We start from the raw sequence: 22915 nt of genomic DNA, 5'->3' as shown, positions 1-22915 counted from the left end.
GAACTTTATCACAGCACCGCTGTGAAAATTATTATACCGTGGCAAGTCTAGTCCATACAGAGCAAGTGAATGGGTGCCAAAATTTTGAAGCTCCAAAATCCACATAAGGGCAACATAAAAGTACTCCAGATGGCTGTGGTGGTTAAATCCATATCTTCAGAAGCGATATGATAGATGTGGGTGAGAAACAGATCAATATTTAACTCCTTTTTCCTTCACTTTCACTTTTTCTTTCGGTTTTTGGTGATTCACATTCTTTGTGCATATTAGGGATGTGCGAAACTAGTCGACTAAACGGGCTAAGCTAAATGCTAGTCGACGGTGGAATTACTAGTCGGTTAATACTTTTCCCCATTAATCTGTTCAATATTTTTACAGTTATGTTTGGTTTTATATTTTTACAGAGGCTGTACTTTAATTACTGTCATATTAATGTTATACATTTTAAATATAATTAATAATACAAATATTATTTAAAAAAGAGGATATCTGGAGCAGAGAAAAAGTTTCTTTTCACCACAGGCTGCGCATGCATCCCTCTCTCACTCGCGGCGCGCTAGAAAATGTCCTCTTGCTAGACAAGCAAACTCCGCAAAGTTGCAGTGAAATCATTTCGGTGGTGGTGCGGGAAGTGGATTTCCGTAATGTTGGCTTGAAAGTCGGATGTTTTCACAATTGAGGCTTCTTTAAATCTGTGCGTGCTTGTACGTTATTTTTTCCACCGAACTGGCTTTTTCAAGCGCAAGATAGCTGCCTCAGGTGAGTCAAGTCGCCGTCTTTCACTGGACCATGTCGACGTGTTAATTTTGCTCATCAAAAAATTTATGCTTTTGAGTAAGTAGCCTAGAAAATGATTGTTTTAGGATAGGAATGCCATTTTTTAAATCTGCTGATTAAGAAGGCTATTTTCAACGAGGTGCCAATTGTTTATAATAATTATTAATTCCTTACATTTATATAGCACTTTTCTAGGCACTCAAAGTGCTTACATAGTATAGAAGGAATCTCCTCAACTACCACCAGTGTGCAGCATCCACCTGGATGATGCGACGGCAGCCATAGTGCACCAGAACGACAACTACACACTAGCTATTGGTGGAGAGAAGTGAGTAGAGTGATGTTGCCAATTCAGGGATGGAGATTATTAGGGGGCCATGATAGATAAGGGCCAATGGGGGGAATCTGGCCAAGAGAGTTTTTAATGACCACAGAGAGTCAGGAACTCGGTTTAACATCTCATCCAAAAGACCTTTTATTCTGTTTGCACGTCATGATTAGAATACATTAGGTTTATTGTAGGCTCCATCTCAGGCCTATTTTTTTTCTGTCCTATAGCTATTTTATTTGACATCATGACTTATTGGTTAATGTTCTTTACAGAACAGCTGTCATATTAGATCAATGGCTAATGCATGACGACTGCAAGATGTGAAATATGCACAACTTTTCAGCAGATTTTTGTTTTCTATTGTAGATTTGGCTTAGCCTACCTGTTAATTATTTTCAACAATGTCCTGACTGTTTTAATAAGTTTAGTAACTTTTACTTGGTGAATTCTGTTTAGAACAGGCTATCAAGGTTGCACTATTGGTCCTGCACTATTCATTCAATTGTTTTCAGTAAATAAACCTGTACTTGCTAAAAGTGAATGCGTGTCATGTTCTATATTTAATGTACAATGACAATAATGCAAGGCGAGCACGTCACAGATAATTGCCCCTTTTCAGCAGAATTTAGTGTCGGATTTGGAATAGATTAAGTATTTTAAAGGGGTTGCATAAAAACATTTTTACTGTTTTCTTAAGGTTGGTTTCTTTTTAGACTAGTCAACTTCAAAATTTTCATTTAAACGTCAGTGAAATTAGTCGTTCCGCACATCCCTAGTGCATATCGCCCCCTACTGGGCAGGGAGGAGAATTTATGATAAAAAATGACTTAAATATTTTTCTGTTTCTCACCCATACCTATCATATCCTGTCTGAACACATGTATTTAACCACTGGATTACTTTTATGCTTGCTTTTATGGTGCTTCAAAATGTTGGCACCCATTCATTTGCATTATGAGGACCTGCAGAGCTGAAATATTCTTCTATAAATCTTCATTTGTGTTCTGCAGAAGAAAGTAAGTCATACATATCCAAGATGCCAGGAGGGTGAGTAAATCATGAGAGAATTTTCATTTTTGGGAGAACTATCCCTTTAAGGCTGATATATCTGCATTTATTTCCTGTATTGGCCATTTTAAGTCCTTTTAAGCAACAACTAGTGCACAAACCAGAGTAAGAAAAGCTGATTTCAAGATGCTGAGGTCATGTAAAGTGGTCATGTCCTTCACACACACTCACACAACAATGGGTTAGAATCTTATAATAATTAAAAAATTGTTTGATAGAATGGCATATGATTAAACTGCAGTAGGTAACTTTTTTTCTAGTCTAAATTCAGGTATAACTGTTACGTCCCTCGGTAGGAGCTATGAAACGTAAACATAAACCAGAGCAATGTTAACAAAAACTATTTATAGCAAATGATCTCAAACAGAGCAAAGGCTTGAGTCAAAAAAACAAAAAAAAATACAGATCTTTACTTAAAGCAGTTTATATATTTCCAATGAACATGATTCAAATCAAGAAAGGGGGAAAGGGGAACAAGTGAGTTGCCAAATCAAAGAACCAAAGAAAACCTTAAGCAGACTAACTCATGAAAGCAGTACTTATCTAACAAAACCAAAATACATCAAAAGAAATCTGCCTACTCTGACTAAAGCAAAAACATACAAGTAGTGGCAAACCCTCCTTAACTATTGCTTCTAAATTTGTGTTGCAAAAATGCGCAGGGCCCCTGACCTGTTCCCAATTCAGAAAGAAAACATCAAAAAGGTCAGGTAAAAAAAAAATTGTATAACAAACACATGCAACAGGCATGCAGGTGTGGGTCTCTCTTGGTCAGCCATCTTGTGTGTATTTATATAGGCTCCCATCCCTCAGGTTCCCACGGCTGATTGGCTGGATAGGAAATGGCTTGGCAGTGATTGGTTGAAGCAACTGCATTTGATTGAACCAATGGAATGAAGAGACCTGGAGAGCAAAACACACACGCAGAGAAAAGAAAAACACAGAAACATACGCCTAGAGGGCGTAACAATAACTAAATATTATCATTAATGCCATGATAACGTAATATTGTGGAATTTGTTGTGACGTTATTATACTGTGAAAATCTCATACTGTTACACCTCTAATCTCCATCATTACTGAATCCTTATTCTTTGTTTTATTTACAGTTGTATTGTAGCATGCTATTTTTATCTTACCAATGTTTACTTGCATTATTCGTTGAGGCAGAAAAACGTAATACAAAAATAGTTAAGGGTCGTCCATTAAATTCATTTCACCCATATAATATCTCACCTCTTAAATGTAGGCTATTTATATGGTTAGTAAAGGAATAGTAAAGGAAGAGACATTAAGTTCTAAGGATTTCAAAGAATGAGAACACCAATAATAGCTTTCTCATTTATGATTTCCCCCCCTTTCCTGGGAGGCATAATTTGACACCATAAGTGCGATTTTAACAGGATGTGTTATGTCACAGGTACATCCACCGGCCATGTCTGCAAGTGATGGAGGCCATGCTGGTCGCTGCGGTGACCGCCACGGTTTCTTTTGCCATGATCTATTTCTCCAATGACTGTCAGCCGTTAGGAGAGGACCACACTGAGGAATATACTCTACAGGTGTAGATATGCTTACTGTGGAATTAAAATGAAAACATTTTTGGTCAGTCTGATTCTAGATCAGAATGTAGTGTGATGTGTTGAAGAGGAACAGATTGTCATTGTTATATTATTTATTTTACAGCTCTTCTGTGCTGATGGTGAATATAACACCATGGCAACAGCTTTCTTCAACACACCTGAGCGGAGTGTGAGGAGTCTGTTTCATAATCCTCCAGGTGTGTCCCTATTCAGGTGTGGTTGGGTATGGACAGGTTTTGGTATGTGGTCTTGTTATCACACTCACATGGAAGACTTGTAACTCTGTCTGATGGTTGCAGCAACGCATTCAAGATGTCAACTCTTTCATGAATTATGTGGCATGTCGTGTGTGTGTTTGTGAGAGAGTGATCTTTGTATGTGTCTGGCTTGCCATGGCTTTAAGCAGATTTAGAGGTATAAGCCAGAAGAAGGCCAGCTAACAGGTGGTTAAAACATTCCTGCACTCAGGAGAGAACTCTTATTGCTTTCTTATTGCTTCACCAGAGCATTGTGAGTGAGTGCATGACTACCATATGCACTGGTTTTAATACAAGCAGCTGTCACCAAAGGAACCAACAATCAAGGTTTATAAAGACCACCTTTGGTATCTAAGTATGACAGCAGATTAGAGCTGGGCATTATTATGGTATATACCTTCTGACAATAGATATGTGACAGCTTTTGTAATCTGCTCTGCCCATGGCATGATTTAACTGCATACTGTGTCACAGATGACAGCTGCCTGTGTAATCAGCTTCTTTGGTTATAATGCGAGTGATTTTGTTTTGATGCAACGTACCACTCATGTCCGGGATAGACACAGTGTAACTGTAGGTTGTTTATGCCAAGCAATGCTGCAACTTGCCGCATTCATATGGAATTCAACTGATGTTTGATCAGATTTACTATTTAAATATGGCTTCGAACTTGGCCCATCCAGTTAGAATTGGTAATGAATAACTGTTTTGGCTGCATCTGAAAACTGGAAAATGCTGCCTTCGGAGGCTGCTATACGGAGGTAGGACGAAAATAAGGTGCTTTTCAAACTGTTCCGAGACCAGTTTCCATAAGAGTTCTATTCATTTAAAAAAACGCTGTTGTTTTAAAGGGATAGTACACCCAAAAATTCCATCATGCCATCACAGATGTGTATGACTTTCTTTTTTCTGTAGAACACAATGAAAGATTTTTAGAAGAATATCTCTGCTCTGTAGGTCCATACAATGCAAGTGAATGGTGGCCAAACCTTTGAAGCTCCAAAAAGCACATAAAGGCAACATTAAAGTAATCCATTTGACTCCAGTAGTTTAATCAATGTCTTCTGAAGTGATCCAGTCGATTTTGGGTGAGAAAAAAACAAAATATAAGTTGAAATCATGATCGCCATGGAAACTGCTGTCAAGATTTATAGTGAAAAAGGAGTTATATTTTGGTCTATTCTCACCCAAAACTGATTGGATCGCTTCAGTTGACATTGATTAAACCACTGTAGTCTTATGGATTACTTTTATCTGCTCATTGGAGCTTCTGAGTTCTGGCCACCATTCACTTGCATTGTATGGACCTACAGAGCTGAAATATTCTTCTAAAAAAAATAAATTGTGTTCTGCAGAAGAAAATCAGTCATACACATCTTAGATGGCATGAGGGTGAGTAAATGATGAGAGAATTTTCATTTTTGGGTGAACTATCCCTTTAAGCCATAATCTGATTGGGCAGCAAGTGAGCTGCCTACATTTTCGGGTGCAGCCTTTTAGTTATTTTTGTTTTTAACTGAAGTGTTATATAATGTGATGCAGCTGTTTTTGCAGTGATGCTCGACTTACCATGCATTTGTTATGATTAATCTTATGTTTTGGTTTGCTTCCATGAAGTTCCAAGTAAAAAGAAAACGATTTAATGAGAAAGTACTTTTACTTTGTAAAGTATTTAGTTCACTTGATTATCCCCAAATATGCATTACTACATAGTTATGTAATATATTAAATATTTTTGGGTTGAATATGCAGCAAGGGATAAAATGAATGTAAACATGACTTAATATTAATTGATAAAACAAATCATAATAATAAATGTAACATACTGATAATTAAAATATTTATCACCCTGCCCCCTTTCTTATCCAGAAAAAGTGCTTTAGCTTCACATTTGAGATTGTTGTGATCTGATGAGAAGCATGCAAGTAAAAGAAGTGCTTAATGTACATTGAAATGTAAATGTGCAGTATATGTTATATTCTCTATAATATATAAATGCCTTTGGCAGACACTTTTATTAAACCTGCTGTGCATTCATGGGAGACATATATCAGTATGGGAGTTCCCTGGTAATGAAACCAGTTACATTACTGTTGCTAGCACCATACTACCAGTAAAAACTACAGGAACAAAAACATTCATGTACAAATGCAAACAAGTGTTGATTAATTGTAATAAAATAAACTTAATAGTGATACAATTTCTTGATTGTATTTTACTGCTGTTTGACTTAGAACGTCTATCACTCAGGTTCTTACAACCCCCAGACCCTGGGTCTCTTCACTCTGGTCTATTTCTTCCTGGCTGTCTGGACGTATGGCCTGACTGTGTCAGCAGGAGTGTTCATTCCCTCTTTGCTGATTGGAGCAGCCTGGGGTCGACTCTCCGGAATCTTCCTGTCCAGCATTACTTCCAGCCAATCAGTGAGTATCGCCTTCTCAGCCACTATTCTTTTCTCAACACTATCAGCTTCACACCCTCAATACAGTATTATATTCAATCTTAAATGAAATCAAAATTTGAGTTTCTTGGCTTTTAGTCCATTTCTGTTAGTTTTGATGCCATCTTTATTTTAGTATACTCCTAAGTTGACTAAAAAATCTTTTTATAGCAGATATACACATTTAAAATTTACAGTCTTTCTCTTCTGGGAAATTGAACCACAAATATTGATGACTCATCTTGCAATTAACAGATTTTTGTCCACTACAGGTGCTCTCTAGAAAGATAATGTCCCTCCCCCTACTCGGGGTTCTCACGTGTCCTGATAATGCTGGAATTTTGCAGTGCAGTTTTCTAATCATGGAAAATGAGGAAAATTCCTAAATATCCTGGAAAGTAATTACTTGTCTTGGAAAATATTTTAGTATAATAAAACTGTTTGATTGTGTCACTGACAAGGTTTTTGTAACATATACAAGTACTGATATAGTGCAATTTTTTTCTCTCGTTCCAACACTGCTGTAGCGTTAACTATAAAACCTTTTTAGTTGTAAATTTTAGACAATGATAACAGTCGCACCGCAGATTTAAAAAGTTTTTGGGAAATGAATTTACACCCCGAGGTGGTAACGTGGCGATGCAGCCTTTGCTCCTCGGTATGTAAATTAATTTTCAATAATTCAATGATTGGCATCTGCTTATACCAGCATTACCACATGTAGGGCCATGTGATTTTGCCGATGTGGAAAACACGGATGGAATCACTGAATCCAGTCATAAAAATTGCATTAGCTTCAAAATACGGAATTTGTCATATTTGGGATGAAAATGAATGTTTGAATCCATAATTAATCTAATTAAAATCTCGATATGTCCAAGTGTGAGTATCAAATCACAAAAGGCTGTGATTTAATTAAATAAATATATAATATGTATGTGCTGCGTGCTTCAAAATGAATGTGTGAAGCAGGCAGCTCGTACACTGAAAACACCTTATCATGAGCATCATGCGTGCTCTGGGTGTGTGTAGTAGATGACAGTGAGCAGAGCACTCTGAAGCGTGCAGCACATACAAACGATGTATATTTATTTGAATGAAATCATAACTTTATGCAGGGCCATGTAGCAAATTTCTTATCCGGAGTCGAGTACGTACAGTCAAAAACACACATACAACAACAAAATAAAAGCTTAATACAAATGGACACGTGAAATGGTAAAAAAAAAAAAAAAAGAAAAAAAGATCTTGTTTAATGCAATTAAATAATAATAATAATGTATTAAAGCAATATTTAACATCTGTGATGTTCTGCACGTCATTTGACAAAACTATCTCCAGTGTTGTTTCGGATTGTGCTGTAAGGATTTTGTTGAAAAGCATTTAATTTTGTAAAAACAATGCAATGTTATGTTGAAAAATGTTATTAATTAAAATAATTATATTTTCATTTGAATGAAGTTTTAAATTAATTTGGTTAGACACCATTTTGATGATGAAATTTAATTAAACTGCGAATACAGAGGTTTGAAAAAAGAAACCTCCAATAACAACTATTTTAATGACCTCCAGTGTGTTTTTGTTTAAATATTACAACTGTGTGGCACATCAAATGTCCTGGAAATGTCCTGGAAAATTGTACCTTGAATCGAGTGGGAACCCTGCTAATACCGCCTGCAACCGACTAGTAGCAAAGTAGCAAATCATGGTTAACGGAAGTCCATTAGGTATTTACAAAAAGGAGTGAGCCTTTTGATATGTCCTGGCCCAACTTCCTGTTGCAGTACATCAACACAGGAAAGAAAACTGCATTCGTCAAGCAATATCATTGGGTCTTTAATCCCTCTTTATCCCCAACGAACATCTTGGGTCTCATAATTCCAAAAACAAAAAAAATAAAAAATAACCCTAATTCAGGAGAAGGCAACTAAATGACTTCAGGATTAGCTCTATTGAACTGTTGACATGTTTTCTAATCTCTTTATAGATTTGGGCAGATCCTGGAAAGTATGCTCTCATAGGTGCTGCGGCCCAGCTCGGTGAGTTATTGTTTTATTAGCCTCACATTAATGTCAACATTATTCTTTAAGGAAATGCTGCAGGAATGTTGTCTTGTGATCATTTCAGTCCTCCTGACTGCATTTTTTGGTGAAGAGTGTTTGAGTGTGTTTGAGGTGTGATGAATGTTTTGTTGGGTTTTTTCTGACAGGTGGCATTGTTCGAATGACCCTCAGTCTCACCGTAATCCTTGTAGAAGCCACCGGTAACGTGACCTATGGCTTCCCCATCATGCTTGTGCTGATTACTGCCAAGATTGTTGGGGATTACTTTGTAGAGGTGAGTCATTTTTGTCTCATGTGAACAGGTGATTTATCTTTTAATAGTTTTTTTGTCTGTGGTTTAAGGTTGTCATACGGTATTAGCCATGCATGCATGTCATTAGTGTTTTGTGTTTAGCAGGTGTGTGCATGCATGTTTGCTTGTTTGTCAGGTTTTCGTTGTTTACAGGGCCTGTATGATATCCATATTAAGCTGCAAAGTGTTCCTTTCCTTCATTGGGAGGCTCCTCCTACTTCTCATTGGCTGACTGCCAGGTAAGGACACTCTTTGGCATTATACTGTATATCATATGATTTATTTTCTTCTGATATACTGTCTAGGATTCTAGGCAATTCATTTTTTTCCTATATTTGGCATACCATTGTGTCATAACCAGGTGAGATGTAATGGCTTCCAGCAACAAGCAATTTTCTGGCCACACTGATTGTAAAACTGCTACATGACAAAATTCAAGCCAATTAGAAGATATTTGATGTTTAATGAACAGTAACGAGGAGCAGGATTTTGGGCCAATTACATTTTGCAGTGAATTGGGCTACCAGGAGCAAATACAAAGGAGCCAAGTGATCGACAAAATGCCTTGTTGTGGTTGAGGCTGGTTAGGACAAAAACTTTGATTAACATGAAAGATAAAGCTTTTATTGCTTGTTTCTTTATCATGTTATATCTAGTTAGGACACTCGGCTTAAGTGAATCAATTGAATATTGTGACAAGTAGACTGTCACAGTGGCCTGTCCTGTATCAGTTGCCATTTCATAAGGATCTATGCTGAATGTTGAATATACCAGAGCTGAGTTAAACGCTGCTGATGTTCTTTATGTGCATTCTCATTTACACTGATCAGCCACAACATTAAAACCACCTCCCTAATATTGTATAGGTCCCCCTCGTGCCACCAAAACAGCGCCAACCCGCATCTCAGAATAGCATTCTGATATGATATTCTTCTCACCACAATTGTGAAGAGCAGTTATATGAGTTTTAATAGACTTTGTCAGTTCGAACCAGTCTGGCCATTCTCTGTTGACCTCTCTCATCAACAAGGTGTTTCCGTCCGCAGAACTGCCCCTCACTGGATGTTTTTAGTTTATGGCACCATTCAGAGTAAACTCTAGAAACTATTGTGTGTGAAAATCCCAGGAGATCAGCAGTTACAGAAATACTCAAACCAGCCCATCTGGCATCAACAATTATCCATGCAACTTTCTAATCAGCCAATCATGTGGCAGCAATGCAGTGCATAAAATCATGCAGATATGGGTCAGGAGCTTCAGTTAATGTTCACATCAACCATCAGAATGGGTAAAAAATGTGATCTCAGTGATTTGGACTATGGCATGATTGTTGGTGCCAGATGGGTTGGTTTGAGTATTTCTGTAACTGCTGATCTCCTGGGATTTTCACACACAGCAGTCTCTAGAATTTACTCAGAATGGTGCTACAAACAAAAAACATCCAGTGAGCGGCAGTTCTGCGGACAGAAATACCTTGTTGATAACAGAGATCAACAAAGAATGGCCAGACTGGTTCAAACTGACAGAGTCTATGGTAACTCAGATAAACGCTCTGTACAGTTGTGGTGAGAAGAATAGCATTCTGAAATGAAGGTTGGCACTGTTTTGGTGGCAGGGGAGGACCTACACAATATTAGGCAGGTGGTTTTAATGTTGTGGCTGATCGGTGTATGTGTTCACCACAGAGAGGTCATGAGCTCTCCAGTCACCTGCTTCAACAGAGTGGAGAAGGTTGGCACCATAGTGGATGTTCTTAGCAACACCAGTCACAATGGCTTCCCAGTGGTTGTCCATACAGTTGAGGTCCAAGATGAGGTGACATACCCATGATATCTGTTATACCTACTGTATTCCACATAAGATGTATAAAGGCCTGTTCACACCAAATTCGTGACGATTTTACGGGACAAACTTCCGAAAAAGGTCTGTTCACACAGAGACCATAATTAATTAAACGAAAAATTATTTCACCCTTGTACAGTAGGTGGCGCTGTTGCTGCTCTACAAACATTTATACCAATCTTCTGCCTGGACCCTTCAGCATTCAGCTGTCAGTGCTAGAGATTAAAATATTGAACGCTGTTAAAGCGTTTAAAGTTTATATATTGCCTGGATTATAACACAAGATACAATGATATACAGGTGCATCTCAATAAATTAGAATGTCGTGGAAAAGTTCATTTATTTCAGTAATTCAACTCAAATTGTGAAACTCGTGTATTAAATAAATTCAGTGCACACAGACTGAAGTAGTTTAAGTCTTTGGTTCTTTTAATTGTGATGATTTTGGCTCACATTTAACAAAAACCCACCAACTCACTATCTTAAAAAATTAGAATACATCATAAGACCAATAAAAAAAAACATTTTTAGTGAATTGTTGGCCTTCTGGAAAGTATGTTCATTTACTGTATATGTACTCAATACTTGGTAGGGGCTCGTTTTGCTTTAATTACTGCCTCAATTCGGTGTGGCATGGAGGTGATCAGTTTGTGGCACTGCTGAGGTGGTATGGAAGCCCAGGTTTCTTTGACAGTGGCCTTCAGCTCATCTGCATTTTTTGGTCTCTTGTTTCTCATTTTCCTCTTGACAATACCCCATAGATTCTCTATGGGGTTCAGGTCTGGTGACTTTGCTGGCCAGTCAAGCCCACCAACACCATGGTCATTTAACCAACTTTTGGTGCTTTTGGCAGTGTGGGCAGGTGCCAAATCCTGCTGGAAAATGAAATCAGCATCTTTCAAAAGCTGGTCAGTAGAAGGAAGCATGAAGTGCTCCAAAATTTCTTGGTAAACGGGTGCAGTGACTTTGGTTTTCACAATGGACCAACACCAGCAGATGACATTGCACCCCAAATCATCACAGACTGTGGAAACTTAACACTGGACTTCAAGCAACTTGGGCTATGAGCTTCTCCACCCTTCCTCCAGACTCTAGGACCTTGGTTTCCAAATGAAATACAAAACTTGCTCTCATCTGAAAAGAGGACTTTGGACCACTGGGCAACAGTCCAGTTCTTCTTCTCCTTAGCCCAGGTAAGACGCCTCTGACGTTGTCTGTGGTTCAGGAGTGGCTTAACAAGAGGAATACGACAACTGTAGCCAAATTCCTTGACACGTCTGTGTGTGGTGGCTCTTGATGCCTTGACCCCAGCCTCAGTCCATTCCTTGTGAAGTTCACCCAAATTCTTGAATCGATTTTGCTTGACAATCCTCATAAGGCTGCGGTTCTCTCGGTTGGTTGTGCATCTTTTTCTTCCACACTTTTTCCTTCCACTCAACTTTCTGTTAACATGCCTGGATACAGCACTCTGTGAACAGCCAGCTTCTTTGGCAATGAATGTTTGTGGCTTACCCTCTTTATGAAGGGTGTCAATGATTGTCTTCTGGACAACTGTCAGATCAGCAGTCTTCCCCATGATTGTGTAGCCTAGTGAACCAAACTGAGAGACCATTTTGAAGGCTCAGGAAACCTTTGCAGGTGTTTTGAGTTGATTAGCTGATTGGCATGTCACCATATTCTAATTTTTTGAGATAGTGAATTGGTGGGTTTTTGTTAAATGTGAGCCAAAATCATCACAATTAAAAGAACCAAAGACTTAAACTACTTCAGTCTGTGTGCATTGAATTTATTTAATACACGAGTTTCACAATTTGAGTTGAATTACTGAAATAAATGAACTTTTCCACGACATTCTAATTTATTGAGATGCACCTGTAAATGCACATGGAATAATGCACATTAAGAATAACAGGTATAGTATAAAATATGATGGATAATATAAAAAATTATATAAAAGAAAACACAGGTTCAACGTCTTAAGAAATGAGTACCGTTACAGGAATACTTTGTTATAATATCCTTGCAATAAAATTAGCAGTGAGTTTCAGTAATTAGTTTGTCTACACAAAATATTGCATGTATTTCTTTTTATGGGGTATTACTATGAGCTTAGTGCAAACATATTGGCAAAAATCACTGCCAGTTTTAATGCCAGGATAATATAACAGGCACAGTGATATACATATTGAACAATGTACATTAAGACAACACCAGATATAATATAAAATTTGAGGTATCAACACATTAAATAAATATTCTAAAAAGAATGATGGTGTTTACAGCCTCTATATTATTTATTTGCTGCATATTTGCTTTCAATTTAGTGTTTTTGTGCATGAGAAGAGTAAAAGAGCACAGGAATACGCTCATGAGTCTTATGTTTATGAACATTTAAAAATACATGCACATAGCATAAGCAGACCTTCAAAAAACAGACAATTTTGTTACAAAAACACATCATGTTGTGTTTGCAGTACTAAGTGTTCATGAACTGCAACTATTTAGTTTTAAGTTTATAATTTTTGGGGGTGTGTATCAGCTTCACATCCATTGCTGGTGTTTGCCAGTTGATTAGTGCCACCATGAGCTGAATTGAACAGCTGCAGCAACAGCGAAAATATCAAAAAGCTCTTCTCATTGGTCAATCAGTTTTCATTTCAGTCCGAAGAAAAAGAAATGGACCACTCCGTAAAAAATTAACCTTCGGATTGTTGGCGGATGATTTGTCGGACCCTATGTGAGTAGCGGCATAAGAATTCATAGTTCCCGTTCAAAAGCTTGTTTGGAACTAACAATCGCACCGAAAAACAAAAACAGATTTGGTGTGAACAGGCCTTTGCTCAGTTTCTGTTGAGATTAAAGATTATTTTTCTACAGCCAGGCAAAATCTGTGGCCTTATTCTCCGCTCTCAGCTCATTGTTCTTCTCAAGCATAAGGTATGAAAATCTTAATCCTCATGATTTTGGTTGGACTTCCATTTCTGTATAGCAATGCACTTACAGGCAGTACAGTTACTGAGACAACATCCTATTAGTAATAAGGACTCTGATGTACTGCATCATGTCTGTCTGTGTCTCAGGTGTTTGTAGAGAGGGCATCTTCACGTCTCAGCCAGAGAAAACTAGCGCTGAAGGACTTCAGAGATGCATATCCACGCTTTCCCCCCATCCAGTCCATCCACGTCTCTCAGGACGAGAGAGAGTGCATGATGGATCTGACAGAGTTCATGAACCCAACCCCTTACACTGTGCCTCAGGTCAGTGCCTTGACAATTAGCACTTTATTTCCAAAGTAACTTGCAATTCTTTGATTTCAGAGTTAGTGCTTTGATTTAAGACCCCATAAAATGGCTTGTCAAATGCAGTTTTTCTTTCCTGTGTTGACATATTTCCTATTGAAACAGGAAGGTATCATCTTTAGTTTATGTGACAGCAGTGAACCTTGATTTCAGAGGTAGGTGGTATTATAGTGATGTCTTTTAGAGCACAATGGTGAGTTAGGGATGCTGAAATCACTGCTTGCCCATTCCTGGAATCGAATTGGCAAACTATGCAGTGCCTCGAGTTTTTACCAAAATTCTTTCGCCACTCCCATTTGCAGTCACACATAACTCTTTCAAGACAGATGAATTACAGCACAAGGAAGATTATTTCAGCTTTCAAAACTATGTGGTTTGTTTAAACATTTGCAGTATTCATTGTCATGTTTTTCATATTTAATTTCAGGAGACTTCACTCCCTCGAGTGTTTAAGTTGTTTCGGGCGTTGGGACTGAGGCATCTAGTGGTGGTTGATAATGAGAACAGGGTGAGTGTTTCTCTGCTTGAGGGTCTTGGGGTCTTTTCCACATACTTCCATGTTGTGGTTCAGTCATTAATTTTATCCATACTTTCTATGATAAAGGCTGCATTTACACTGCAATGCTTAATGTACAGGTCCAATATTTTGAACCTCCCTTTTTTCTTTTTTTCTTTTGTCTACTTTTAATCATTTAACACGTAATGACTGTGTTTACAATAATTCCCTGCCAGGCATTGCTGCTGTGCACTGCCCAAATGGAAATGTGCCCCTTTTTCTGTGCGTCGCACAAGTAAATGGATTCGCTTTCTGCTTTTCGGTGCACTGCATGGATATTGGAAGTGCTGCATTGTCTCTCCCTCTCTCCCTCATATATATACACTTGCGGCCAGAAGTTTGGAATAATGTACAGATTTTGCTCTTTTTTTTTATTTTATTTTATCCCATTTTCTCCAAATTTGGAATGGCCAATTCCCACTACTTAGTAGGTCCTCATGGTGGCGCGGTTACTCACCTCAATCCGGGTGGCGGAGGACAAGTCTAATTGCCTCCGCTTCTGAGAGCGTCAATCCATGCATCTTATCACATGGCTCACATGGCTTGTGCATGACACCGCGGAGACTCTGCATGTGGAGACTCTTGCAACTCTCCACGATCCACGCACAACTTACCACACGCCCTATTGAAAGTGAGAACCACTAATCGCAACCACGAGGAGGTTACCTCATGTGACTCTAACTTCCCTAGCAACCGGGCCAATTTGGTTGCATAGGAGACCTGGCTGGAGTCACTTAGCACACCCTGGATTCGAACTTGCGCCTCCAGGGGTGGTAGTCAGCGTCAATACTCGCTGAGCTACCTAGGCCCCCCAGATTTTGCTCTTATGGAAAGAAATTGGTACTTTTATTCACCAAAGTGGCATTCAACTGATCACAATGTATAGTCAGGACATTAATAACATGAAAAATTACTATTACAATTTGAAAAGAATTTTCAGAACTTCTTAAACTACTTCAAAGAGTTCTCATCAAAAAATCCTCTACGTGCAGCAATGACAGCTTTGCAGATCCTTGGCATTCTAGCTGTCAGTTTGTCCAGATACTCAGGTGACATTTCACCCCATGCTTCCTGTAGCACTTGCCATAGATGTGGCTGTCTTGTCAGGCACTTCTCATGCACCTTACAGTCTTGCTGATTCCACAAAAGCTCAATGGGGTTAAGATCCATAACACTTTTTTCCAATGTCCAATGTCTGTGTTTCTTTGCCCTCTCTAACATTTGCTTTTTGTTTTTCTGTTTCAAAAGTGGCTTTTTCTTTGCAATTCTTCCCATAAGGCCTGCACTCCTGAGTCTTCTCTTTACTGTTATACATGAAACTGGTGTTGAGTGGGTAGAATTCAATGAAGCTGTCAGCTGAGGACATGTGAGGTGTCTATTTCTCAAACTAGAGACTTTGATGTACTTATACTCCTTTTTAGTTGTACATCTGGCCTTCCACATCTCTTTCTGTCCTTGTTAGAGCCAGTTGTCTTTTGGCTGTGTCTCATTTGGAAGGCTGCGTCCTCCGGAGGTCGCATTTGTCGGCCGCATACGTCATCGAGGCTGTCTCGTTTCAGAAAAGCGAGTAAGACACTTCGAATGCAGCCTTCGAATGCGACCTACTTTCACGGGAATTCGGAAGATGCATGAGGTGTATCCTTCGTGGGCACTCACAACCCACAATTCTTTGCTTCAACGGAAATGTTTAAAAAAATGAAAATGTGTAAAAATTTGCCGTAAATATGAGGTTCACATGCAAGTAATGTTAATTCCCAAGTTGAAGTACCTCAGTAGATGGGTGCAGAGTATATAATATGTATAATTATATTAATATATAATTAAAATAAAGTATTAGACTAAAGGTACACCTGTAAAATCCATTTTCTTTTCTCCTTACATCATTATAACTCTCCTAAAATGTACCTCATGCATTCCCTTCTAGAGGGACTTTGTTCCCTTCTCACTCAAAGCGCTTGCGCTTGTTAAAGAGTGGCGTGCTGTCATAGCAACCATGTTACGTTCCATTTCCATTTGTCCTACGAAGGCCGTCTCATTTAAATGAGGCTTGTTTAAAGGAGGACGCTCGGTATACTGCAGCCTTCAAAGGACGCATCCTACCTAGCATGCAGCCTTTCAAACGAGACACAGCCTTTGTCTCTGAAGACTGTAGTGTACACCTTTTTGTATGAAATCTTCAGTTTTTGGGCAATTTCAAGCATTGTATAGCCTTCATTCATCAAAACAATGATTGACTGACGGGTTTCTAGAGAAAGCTGTTTCTTTTTTGCCATTTTTAAGCTAATATTGACCTTAAGACATGCCAGTCTATTGCATACTGTGGCAACTCAAAAACAAACACAAAGACAGTGTTAAGCTTCATTTAACAAACTAAATAGCTTTCAGCAGTGTTTGATATAATGGCAAGTGATGTTCTAGTACCGAATTAGCAATTTAGCATGATTACTCAAGGATAAGGTGTTGGAGTGATGGCTGCTGGAAATGGGGCCTGTCTAGATTTGATCAAAAATTACTTTTTTCAAATAGTGATGGTGCTGTTTTTTACATCAGTAATGTCCTGACTATACTCTCTGATCAGTTGAATGCCACTTTGGTGAATTAAAGTACCAATTTCCTTCTGAAACAACAAAATCTGTACATTATTCCAAACTTTTGGCCGCCAGTGTGTGTATATATATATACATGTTAAAAATCAAAATTGGTTGACTTTAAATGTTGCCTGTTTGGCAGCTAACTTAAGCTGTTTATAATTAAGGATGCACCAAAAACACTTTTTCTCAAGATCCGATTTCGATACCTGAACTCTCTGTGTCAGCCGATCCCGATCCCAGTGTTGTTTTTTTCTTAATCAGTTTAGAATATCAACACCTCACTGTGTGGAACGACTGGTGGTACTCATTTATATGTAAAGAAACACAAACCTCTATCTACACATTATTTTAAAATAAATGTCTAGCTTATTAAGAAAAACTTTTTGATAACTAGTATACTAGATGCTGCAGCAGCAAAATTAACAGCAGTTCCGGTGAAAGTCTTCTTTTATTTTGCCAGTCGGAACACTCCAGGAAGACCCATAAATTGTCTGTATGTAGGATAGTTCACAGTAGTTTAATTCGCTCCTCATTCAAAATCTGATTAAAAGCGTCTCCGGTGACGTTCTCAATGCATGTTAAAAGTGAACCGAACTATCAAGCATCTACATCTCAGATTTAGGTAGTTCATGTGTATTGTGTGCCACTCTGAGAGCTAAAAACATCAGGGCATAACGTGCCATGTGCGTGCTATGTGTGTGTAAGAGAGACAGAAAACAGAGCAGCATGCGTTCACTGAAATGCACTGCGCATGTATACTATATCTGCTTATTAAATGCAACCATTTGTGATTTACAAATCTATCATATGTCTTTAAGTGATTTTGAATAAAATGCACGTGTCAAATGGACTGCTTTTGTGGGGGGGTTTTATGTTATTTTTGGAGCTTGACAGTAACGACCATGACTTATTATTTGGATTTGGGCCAGGCTTGTCAGATGACACGATCAGTCTAAAAATGTCAGTATTGGAGCCTGTACCATTCCAGGTATTGTATCGGCACATCCCTATTTATAATTCCCTCTGTTCTCAATGTGTGAAGGTTGTGGGTCTGGTGACCAGGAAGGATCTTGCACGCTATCACCTGGGTAAACACGGTCTGGAGGAGCTTCAACTGGCTCAGACGTAACTGATCATCATGTGCAGCTTGTATGCTGCCTTCTGACCACCAGCTTTGGACCTTAATAACTCAGGGGTTGGTCAGAGTCTGTCTTGTGTCAAAGATGACAAACCTGCAACCTACACAACATTTGTTTTCACATTCAGTATTTTAAGGGCTCGGTTCTTTGAAAAATACATTTTTGCTCCCTTTTCATGCAGCCTGCATTTATTTTTGCATGTATAAGTAGAGCAGAATAGCACATCAAGTTATATGATTCGTTTTGCACTATGTGTCTTTATTTATTGTATTTTGGAGCAGATGAGTTGTTTGGGAGCCCTCACTTTGCTTGTCTCTCCAAAAGCATCTTTCTTTGTGACCTCTCGTGTTTATAATGGCTAGTTATTATGCAAGATTCATGCCAATATGTATTGTTTTACTGATGACAATGTATATTGATGTAACAGTGTGTCTTTATTCATTGTCATTATAGAGTCTGCACTGCAGTGATACAAACAGGATTGTGCGATTTTTGTTGACAAAAATTCCTGCACAATATAAATTATTGGTAGTTCACCCAAAAATGAAAATACTCTCATCATTTACTCACCCAGATGTGTATGACTTTTTCATCTGCTGAACACAAATGAAGATTTTTAGAAGAATTTCTCAGATCTGTAGGTTCATACAATGCAAGTGAATGGGTGCCAAAATTTTGAAGCTCTAAAATCCGCATAAGGGCAACATAAAAGTGGTTAAATCAATGTCTTCTGAAGTGATATGATAGGTGTGGGTGAGAAACAGATCAATATTTAAGTCCTTTTAAATACTATAAATTCTCCTCCCTGCTCAGTCAATCTCCACTTTAGGCTGTGTCTCGTTTGGAAGGCTGCGTGCTAGGTAGGACGTGTCCTTTGAAGGCTGCAGTATACTGAGCGTCCTCCTTTAAACAAGTCTCATTTAAACGAGATGGCCTTCGTAGGACAAACGGAAACGTAACGTAACATGGTTGCTATGACAGCACACCACTCTTTAACAAGCAGGAGCGCTTTGAGTGAGAAGGGAACAAAGTCCCTCTGGAAGGGAATGTATGAGGTAAATTTTAGGAGAGTTATAATGATGTAAAGAGAAAAGAAAATAGATTTTAAAGGTGTACTTTTAGTCTAGTACTTTATTTTAATTATATATTAATATAATTATACATATTATATACTCTGCACCAATCTACTGAGGTACTTCAACTTGGGAATTAACTTTACTTGCATTTGAACATCATATTTATGGGCAAATTGGCGTACATTTTTTTAGACATTTCCATTGAAGCAAAGAATTGTGGGTTGTGAGTGCCCACGAAGGATACACCTCATGCATCTTCTGAATTCCCTTGAAAGAAGGTCGCATTCGAAAGCTGCATTCGAAGTGTCCTCCTCTCTTTTTTTAAACGAGACAGCCTCGATGACGTATGCGGCTGACAAATGCGACCTCCGGAGGTCGCATCCTTCCAAACGAGACACAGCCAGAGATTCACTTTCCCATTCTTCTTTTTGTGTTTTTGGTTATTCACAATCTTAATGCATATCGCCCCCCTACTGGGCAGAGAGGAGAATTTATGATAAAAATGACTTAAATATTGATCTGTTTCTCACCCACACCTATCATATCGTGTCTGAACACATGGATTTAACCACTGGAGTCATATGGATTACTTTTATGCTCCCTTTATGTGGATTTTGGAGCTTCAAAATTTTGGCTCCCATTCAGTTTTCATTATGAGGACCTACAGAGTTGAAATATTCTTCTGAAAATCTTAATTTGTGTTCTGCAGAAGTAAGAAAGTCATGCACATCTGGAATGCCAGGAGGGTGAGTAAATCATGAGAGAATTTTCATTTTTGGGTGAACTCTATCCCTTTTATGCTTAAAAAAAAAAAAAAATAAGTTGAGTAAAGTACTGTTAGATCAAAGGAAGCTATTCATAATGAAAAAATCAATCAAGTTTTCTGATGTGGAAAATAAAATGTATCCCAGACACTTTTTTCACTCAGTCCAGCATTAAGAAACCTATTGCTGACACCTTTATGTGCACTTAATAAAGACTACTATAGTATAAACTTGTTTTTTGTTACAAATATGCAAATATGGTTCATTGTTTAGGCATTTTAAATTTGCTTTTGTTTTCTGTTCATTTATTAATTTAATTGGTATCAAACATGTTAGGGTAGGTCAGACCCTAAGATTAAATAACAAATCCTGTTTTACCATGCTGGCTTGCTGCACTTGCTGGCTTTAGCTTTTGGAAAAGTTTGGTACGAGTTTAAAACTAGCTCCTGTTTTTATATAGTAAGTTTCCTGAGTTTCTCAGAGAATGTCTTTACAGAATGTGAATTTCCTGCCTTGAACTGCATTTGTTTTCTGTGAATATCTGTACTTTAAATTGAATATGTAAATCACAGTATTGCACAGTGACATGATCATGCTATAAAAAATTGAAGACACACTGATTGCAAGAATCTTTAACCTAACATAAGATGAACGTGTATAAACATGGCATTCATCCTGATTAGTCTTTGTCATTCAAAGCCAACATTTTTGTTTTTATCAATAGCCTAATCTTCCTCACTGCTGATCTTTACTTTTTACAGTTGTTGATTTCAAGTTTAAAAAATTATGAATTTTATATCGATTTGAACAACTTTTTGAACTAATAAAGCTGTTGAAGATTGTCGGTTTAAATTTGGTTAGACGGTAAAATACATGACTGCTGTTATTTTTCAACACTTTGGTGCATACTTAAGTAAGGTGTGGACATGTGTAAAATTGAATTTTATGAGTATTGTTAAAGGATTTCACTGATGCTTTCAAGTCTGAATCCCATGTTGATCCTCCCTGTTCATTACAATGTTAGCTGTCACAAACAGTATATGATTGAGATCAAACATGATTTACTCACACAGTGATGCCCTTAATGAAAAATTAGCCTGTAAGGAGTGTATCACTCTGTGGCAAGGAGGAGGGCGGCGCTGGGCCGTGATGATGCACACCTGGCCCCAAATCAGGCTAATCAAGCCCACAAGAGGGATAAAGGTGGCCGGAGACGGCAGTTCGAGATAGAGAGAGAGCAACAGACAGCTGTCCTGTATGTGTGCCCTATATGCGTTTGTGTTGTATGTCTTTTGTTTTAAGTTAATCATTAAATTATTATTTATATTGTCAAGCCGGTTCTCACCTCTTCCTTTCCCTTTTAACCTGTTAAATTGGTGCCGAAGTCCGGGAAGGAGGAGGGATGCACCGTAGTAGAGTCCTCGCCGCTGCCATCCGCCGGGGGACAGGAGCACGGGGCCTGAAAGTGGAGGAACGACCACCGACTGCGAAGGGAGGAGGGGCTCCTTACCGACTGCCTGTAGTGGTCGGGCCACTGCCAGGAGCGGAGGAGACCCCTACCGGCTGCTAAAATGCAGCGGGGTCAAAGATAAGACTGCCATCTGCGAGCATGGAGGGGCTCACTGCTGACCGCCTGGAGTTTTTTTTTCTCTCTCTCTCTCCCGCTGTCGCTCCGTGTTGGCCTTTCCCTCTAATTTTTTTTTGTTTTTCCCTCCCCTTGTCTCCCTGCCAGGTCCGAGAAGGCGGGGAAGACCTGCCGGCAGGTTTTATCGCTCAATTAACACAAAGTAATGCATCAACTGCAATAAAAAAAATAAAAAAAAAACAGGGTGGAGTAGAACGGTGCCTGTAGATTCAGAGTTCATATTAGTGTGTCCTAATCCAGCTACTATAAATCTCATTCTCTCAATCCTTTCAAATCAAAAGGTACCACAATATAGCTGTCTGGTATCAAATCATGCTGTGGCTTTTGGTAACTGTCAACCATCCTTACGTGAGAGGAATTTAAAGATTATTTCAACTAAATTTTTCATTAATCCATCATGTATATTATTAATAATGTATGTAATCTAACATAAAATGTTGAACACAATCTTGGGTACATCATGGTCAATGTGATTTTGCCAAGTAGGATGTGTTCCAGATCCAGAATGATCATTTCAGTGATTCAGGATACATTTGCTAATGTTTATCCAGAAACATCAACGCCATGCTGATCCTGGACCATCATTGCCACAATGTTGATCCTGGACCATCATACACATTTCAGTCCTGGGTAGATTTGCTGATGTTGATCCAGGACCATAAGTGCTTTATTGAACTTGAATCATTGTCTCCATGTTGATCCTGTACCAGAATAATCATTTCAGTCCTGGGTAGATTTTCTCATTTTGATCCAGGACTGTCATTGAGTGCTTCTCAAACGAAAGGCTGTAGTGTGGTTAGGCTGTGTCCTTCCTAGACTAGTCCTTCTGAGGCTGTAGGCTAGGCTCTTCCTCAGCATTCAGTGCTATGAATGAGACGGTCTAGTAAGTCTGCATGGCTACGTCATAAATGTTTCTGCCTCCGTAGTCACGCCATGAAAATTATCGAAAATAAATTATTTGTGAACGACTACAACTACTTTGTATAAACAGAGGAAGCCACCAGGAGGGTGCACATCTGTTTGATTTGTTCTACAATATTTTCTTCTTTAAAAACAAAAAAACAAACAAAAAAAAATCTGGATTGTGCAAAGGATTGAAGGTGTTTGAAGGCCTTGAAGGATGCACCTGATGCATCCTTTCAAAATGTGGTGAATGAAGCTGCGAAACGAGGCTGCTTTTTAAGTGTCCTCA

The 22915-nt window shown here is 38.5% G+C and overlaps 1 protein-coding gene across 2 annotated transcripts in view; it reads left to right on the top strand.

Annotated features, from left to right (window-relative positions):
• Positions 1-22537, top strand: part of LOC127450093 (H(+)/Cl(-) exchange transporter 7-like) — a 36711-nt gene extending 14174 nt beyond the window's left edge. The window contains exons 15-26 of one of the 2 annotated variants that reach the window (XR_007898907.1): positions 3597-3738; positions 3863-3956; positions 6267-6439; positions 8444-8495; positions 8666-8793; positions 8965-9050; positions 10497-10626; positions 13531-13590; positions 13734-13910; positions 14380-14460; positions 18142-20060; positions 21152-22537. Coding sequence is in view for 1 of the 2 variants with exons in the window: in XM_051713850.1 (XP_051569810.1) it covers positions 3597-3738; positions 3863-3956; positions 6267-6439; positions 8444-8495; positions 8666-8793; positions 8965-9050; positions 10497-10626; positions 13531-13590; positions 13734-13910; positions 14380-14460; positions 18142-18228 (1210 nt within the window). In the remaining variant the exon portion in view is untranslated. Of the gene's footprint in view, positions 1-3596; positions 3739-3862; positions 3957-6266; positions 6440-8443; positions 8496-8665; positions 8794-8964; positions 9051-10496; positions 10627-13530; positions 13591-13733; positions 13911-14379; positions 14461-18141; positions 20136-21151 lie in introns of those variants that run through there. The other variant, XM_051713850.1, reaches the window with a different exon arrangement.
• Positions 22538-22915: the final 378 nt, after the last annotated feature.

Source organism: Myxocyprinus asiaticus, chromosome 13, assembly GCF_019703515.2.
Source record: "Myxocyprinus asiaticus isolate MX2 ecotype Aquarium Trade chromosome 13, UBuf_Myxa_2, whole genome shotgun sequence".
In the NCBI taxonomy this organism is placed as follows: domain Eukaryota; kingdom Metazoa; phylum Chordata; class Actinopteri; order Cypriniformes; family Catostomidae; genus Myxocyprinus; species Myxocyprinus asiaticus.
Note: the sequence above shows the minus strand (reverse complement) of the source record. Positions and strands in the feature narration are given on the sequence as shown.